The sequence below is a fragment of the Cyclopterus lumpus genome, chromosome 5 (genome assembly GCF_009769545.1).
Source record: "Cyclopterus lumpus isolate fCycLum1 chromosome 5, fCycLum1.pri, whole genome shotgun sequence".
Classification (NCBI taxonomy): domain Eukaryota; kingdom Metazoa; phylum Chordata; class Actinopteri; order Perciformes; family Cyclopteridae; genus Cyclopterus; species Cyclopterus lumpus.
This window is the reverse complement of record NC_046970.1, coordinates 18638233-18644518: the sequence shown is the minus strand read 5'-3', so window position 1 is coordinate 18644518 and position 6286 is coordinate 18638233. Positions and strand designations below refer to the sequence as shown.

General features: G+C 40.6%; 1 protein-coding gene across 2 annotated transcripts in view; it reads left to right on the top strand.

The window, feature by feature from the left end:
* The first annotated feature begins 3017 nt into the window (after nucleotides 1-3017).
* kif5ab (kinesin family member 5A, b) overlaps nucleotides 3018-6286 on the top strand; it is a 51107-nt gene continuing 47838 nt past the window's right edge. For both annotated transcript variants that reach the window (XM_034533115.1, XM_034533116.1), the window contains exon 1: nucleotides 3018-3146. In XM_034533115.1, coding sequence (XP_034389006.1) covers nucleotides 3018-3146 — 129 coding nt within the window. The remainder of the gene's footprint in view (nucleotides 3147-6286) is intronic.

Sequence of the window (6286 nt, the reverse complement as noted above, 5' to 3'; positions counted from 1 at the left end):
GCTTATAATGGCGGTTGGCAAACAACTTTCGGGTGCATCACCGCCACTCACTAATCTGGAGTGTGGATTTAAGGAACGTAAATAAAAATACATACAAATAAAACAAAAATTAAATTAAAAATCTAATTAATTCTCAGATTATATTCATTAGTCTAGTTGACTCTAAATATTCCAGAATATTTTTCCAACATTTATCACTAAAGCTTTTCTTTTGTACATTAATTATATTTCCCCTTTTTATTTCTCTCGCTGACTCGTATCTCTGACAGAACAATACAACATGATCCACCGTTTCTTCTTCTTCTTCACAGAATTGACACCTTTCACTATTATGTGTCCTAATAACATAGAGGGAACTATTAAGACCAGTATGGCCATTCCTTAGTCTTGACATAACCCTCTCCCTTTTCTATTTCGTCCACTTGCACTCCCAAGATCTTCCTTTGCTCCCTTTTTTCCATTCAATCTGCCATATCTTTTTGATTTGTCCCTTAATCACCACTTTGGCGTCTGACTTACTTATATTTAACTTAACAATAATTCTCCCATCCTTCAAAGCCCCTTTTGCTGCTTTATCCGCCTTCTCATTTCCATCGACTCCCAACATGGGCCGGGATCCACGGTGTAGCGTCTTTACGCATGCGCTCAGTTTAACCAATACAACTTCCTTTTCCGCCGATTGGGCATCTTTGTACTATTATTTTGTATATTTGCTGTCGCACTCATACAATACTTAAGAACTCATTCGCTTCCACAACTACATTATTCTTTCTTTTTTTTATAAAACAATTTGGTTGGATTGCATCAGACTGGTCACACAGTGGCGCTAAAGGTACGAGCAGTACCAACTCAATCACGGGCCAAAGACAGTCGACTAAGAAGATGATTCACTCTGGAGGGAAAACATTATGCTGTTTATCTAAAATGGTTGTTAAGTAGGCTATTCCATATAATGCAGTAAATCGCAACATAAAGTATGATACGGTACTGCTGTATGTTTCTTGTTTAAATTAACTAAGCATTTATTCGACAATATTTTTACCACTGCACAAATCATTGGAGTTTGGAAGGCTATATTGGAGAACAAGCAAGTTGGAGGACAAACCATGATATATTCAAGCAACTATATATATATATATATATATATATATATATATATATATAAACTTCTTATAATTAGATAATATAAGAGTGTGTTCACGTAATTCAAATTTTTCATATCATCACTTACTATACTACATTACATTACATTGCATGTCATTTAGCTGACGCTTTTATCCAAAGCGACTTACAATAAGTGCATTCAACCATGAGTCCAAACTCAGAACAACAAGAATCGAGAAAGTACAATTTCTTCAATAAAGTTAAACTACAAAGTGCTATCAGTGAGAGCAATTTAAGTGCTACTAAAGTGTTACTACGGCGCTACCTTCCCTTTTCAAGGTATAGTAAAAAAAGATGTGTTTTTTAGTTTGCGACGGAATGTGTAGAGACTTTCTGCTGTCCTGATGTCAATGGGGAGCTCGTTCCACCACTGAGGAGCCAGGACAGCAAACAGTTGTGATATATAGATAGCCTACTACATATAATCATTTATTTAAATGACATGTAATGTAATTTAATGCGACATACATACAATGAATTGTTAGTGTCAACCAATCACACCTAGAGGCCCATTACATCTCAAGACACACATGGCTTTGTCATCCAGAGCCCTATGGCACGCAACTCTGGATATTATGGTCTATGTCTTGTGTGGGTGTTGCCAGTTACATACAAGGCTTGCCTTAGATTATTTTATAATTCTCATTAAAATGCAAATGCATCCATTTTAAATGTAAACTATGGCTTTATTCTCTTATTGAGTTTCTTATACATTTTACGCCAAGAGGAGCTAGTGGCAGAACCCACATATCTTTTTAAAATTCCATCTGCCTATAATAAAGTATTATACTCATCATTAGTATAGTTAGCCAGTGAAGCTGTTGTGTAATGTCTATTGTGGCTAAACGTCTGAGAAAATACCATTTATTAGGGATGATCTAATGAAAATTGAGTAGTTTCTTGGGAAATTTCTTTAGGCCTATCAAGCGTTTTTTGGGGCTTGACTTAAGGACTACAAGTCAGAACATTTTAGCTGCATCAACTTCAACCATTTAAACCATTTTAATGTCTTTTAATCAGTCTCTCTCAACTATTGCAACTGAATGCAAGTGCAGTGACACAGCAATGGATTCGGCCTATCCCTTCAAATCTCTGGGTAAAAATGATGGAGCCTTGGGTTTTCACATGACCCAATTTCTCATGCAAGGCGACCAGTCTGGTTCAGACCTGAGACAAAATAGCCTAGATATGCTCTGTTTATAGGCTACACGTCAACATAAATCATCTCATGCAACAAGCCGCAGCTTCAACTGTCTGTGCTCCACCTGAAACTGAAATGTTTAATGGTTAAAAGTGACTCTTTTTTTCCCGTCCAGGCCAGTATAGTTGTGGTTGCGGGAATAAAAAGCAGAGTTGGAGCTCCTCTCCTTGGTCCTCGGCCCCTCTGGTCAGTGGTGCTGATGAGGGAGGCTTTGGAGCCGCTCCTTTACCACGCCCCGCCCCCACTGAGAGTCACTGGCATGACAGCGATGCATGGCATGCCTCTGAGCAGCCACTGCCGCCCGGACCAGCTTGGACTACACTCACCGTTTACAACTCTCCATCTGTTCTCCGCCACTCAACTGGACCCGAGTTGTGTTGAGGATATTTTAAACAGGAAACTCTCTCAAACGGATTCTTTCTTTACGTTTCTTTAATGAATTCGGCTTTAGTCTCCCCCAAAAAACTCGCAGTTCATTCATCTCCAAATGTTTCGCTTGCCGGTCTCGCTTTGCATGTGGGTATAGCCGGTGGTTTCAGCCTGCGTCCAGGTGGTTTACGGGAAAAGGTTGCACGGGGAATATTTGGTCTTTAATTTAAAATTCCTCGTTGTCTTTTGGAAGCGCGTCTACTATTTTTTTTCCCCCACTACGATGGCAGATGCTAACGCAGAATGCAATATCAAGGTTTTGTGTCGGTTTCGTCCTTTGAACAAGTCGGAAATTACCCGCAGAGATAAGTTCATCCCAATATTTCAAGGTGAAGACACTGTCGTCCTCGGGGTAAGTTATCTTTTAACGATCTCCTTCCTCGTTGTCGCCGCATGCAGTCGGCGTGCGCTAACGCTAGGGGTTACACTTCTCATCTCACACATCACATATTGACCAGACAACACTGAAGGCTCAGGCTTCGGAACGGGATCAAACTAAGTATAGCCCCTATCAATATTCTGATCAGCATCATGCATCATTCAGATGCAGTCCAGTGCAACAAGGTGGACTAAACCTTGCAGGAAATAAAGCTATAGATCAAATTGATGAATAGCCTCTTAAGTCATGTCCTCAGATGAGCTTCCCAAACCATCCCATTTCTTGTTGAAATAAAGCCAAGATAAATAAATGACACAAGCCTGAGCTTTACTAGCGTTGAGAAGATCTTAAAAACTCATCATTTTTTTGGCCCCACCTCTGTGATCCCACACTGTCTCATTATTTGCTTCTTTTGTGGCATTGATTTGCCGGATTCGGTGTGTTAATTTCCTGTATCAGAAGATTATAAAGGATGGGTTGATTGTTGTTGGTGTATCTTTGCAGTCAGCTTCAAAAGAATTGTTGCGGTATCAGGTACTGCAAATCTGATGACAATCGACCATAATTAGGCTCTGCAGGGTGTTTCTGTCCAGTCAATAGATTTAAATTGCTGCTGATGATTACTGTCACTGCCATTGTAGCAGCGTGTGAAGATGAACCGAGTTGTACCCGAGGCTGAGGTTCACAGCGGGAGATCAAGAGTGCTCTAAATGCAAATGTTCTCATTTTTTAGATGTAAAGTACATCAGGGCCCACACTAACAGACACACACACACACACACACACACACACACACACACACGTATGGCTTGAGAGTTGAGTTGATGAAGACAGCGGTAAATCCCTAGCAGCTTACAAATGTTGTCACATACACACGCACACACACACACACACACACACACTCACACACCTATTGTAATTCCAGACATGGTTTTTGTCTATGGTGTAAGGAGCACGATATCTTCCTCCAGCAGATTGAATGACCGAATTACATCATTCTGATGCTATTTGGGAGTGGCAGGTTGGCAATCCGACTTGAAATCATTCCCGCTTCAGTCTTGGAAACTGTATTTAAATATATTCTGTGTGCGTTTGAAGGCAGCAGATAATGGAAAATCCATACAGATGTTCTTTCTTGTATATTATGAGTTTATTTATAACTGTCAGTTTTAAATTCCAAAGAGTATCTTGAATCGTTGTCTTTCAGCCACGTGTTTGATGTCAGTGCTTCTGTTTCATTGAGGCTGCAGTGTTTTAGTGTGTACTAGTAGTCTGCAGATGATGACAGCTTAAAACAGTGTACAGGAATTGAAATCCTGTTAACCAATTAAGGGAACTGTGATCTGTCGTTATGCCAAGAAAACGTACACACTGCACGGCTGTTGTTGCCTACCAAGAAGTATGGCAGCAGGGGTCTTCAAAACTGATAATGTCTGAAAACAGAAGCTTGCAGCTCTCTTCTTATATTTCCAGTCACTGAAATTTCCTTCCACTCAGATGCCTATATATGATCACAGATGCATGCACAGTTTTCATATGTCTGAATGTAATTGTTTGGGAGGTGTAATGCGTAGGATTGTTAGTTGTGTAACTGCTATCAGAGTGAGTGTTTTCCTACTATAGCATCTCTCTAGAAGTTGTAGAAAAATATGTCTTCTGAGAGTTGAAATGCTTCGGCCGTCAGGTTGGATGACGATTTAAAATATTAGGCTGGGAGGCGAACAGGCATGCTGCAGGGATCCCGTAGTGACAACTAAGCGCTCGCATTCTGACGGTTGGTAAAAACAATTTGCATCTGGACAGCCGTGATGGCCCCACATTTGTCTGCCTGAGATGAAGGATCTTTCCAGAACTTGTTAACTGACAGAGCACATGATTTCAGGTCTTGAGTGATGGTTTGACGGCAACTGGGTGGCAGACAGGAAGGAGGAGACTTGGAAAGATTAAATATCTGGGAAGATGGCGTGGTGGTGTGCTCTGAATTGATGAAGGAACGTCTCTGGGGGCCTCAACACATTGGGGACGGGGGGGACGGGGGGGACGGGGAGTCTGACTGATGTGCAGCGATTTCATTGAAGAGTCAAAAAGCACACTGAAACAAGTTGGATATGAATTTTGAAAACTTGAACTCAGACTTGCACTACTCAAACAGGGATTACTTCAAGCAAGGTTACACAACTGTTAAATTGACAACACTGAAATCCCTGCATTTGCTCAAATTATTTTCAATTGCTGCCAAAAAAAACGTTGACATAGTTTATTTGGCTCAAATGCCTGTCACTCAAGGAGAGAAGTCGTAAAGATAGCAAAGAAATATTACTCACACAGCAATATCTATCTTTATATTTCTGACATAAGCCTCCATAAGCTGCTCATACCAGACAAAGTAGGCGCGCAGAAGCAAGAGTATAACAATTGACTAAGGATGCATTTTATTCAAGTTTACATTTCTTGGAGAAAGATTGTGTTTTTTCTCAAATCGAACATTTACACAACCTGGCTTAAAAAAAAGAGAAGATTTAGACTATATGTTGTTCTCCATTAACTCTTGAGTGAATTTCTGGCTCTTTAGCTACTAAACGCTGCCATATGTTCACCGGCTACACACCAAAGGTTGTCTGTCTAATGGTTGCTGCTGGGCAGGTGCAGTGAGTCTATACCAGTTATGATTAGAGCGGTGAGACGGAATCAAAAGTTCCAGACTTTAAATATTGAGCTGAAAGATGCTAAAACGCGCAATAGAGCTGACGATAACTTGAGAGTCTGGTGCCAGTTTGAGATGAGCAACCCCTGTCATACTATACAGTCAACTGATCCATTGTCAATGTAGACATATTATTTGTGTAGCTTTAGAGTATTAAAAACTCAACTCAGTTGGTCTAGACTCGACTCAGACGTCACCTCAGTGACTTGGACTTGAATTTCAACCTTACGGGCTTGAGACTTGACTTGAACTTCAGGTTTTGTTACTTCACTGCCATAGAACAAGAAGTACTATTCAGCATTCACTCGGCATCAGTGGTGAGGAATCAGTGCCGTTTCTCGGAGGTGCGGAGCATCAGTGCAACACGATGCAGCACGAACACAACTGAGCAGAATCACTCATTCAGGTC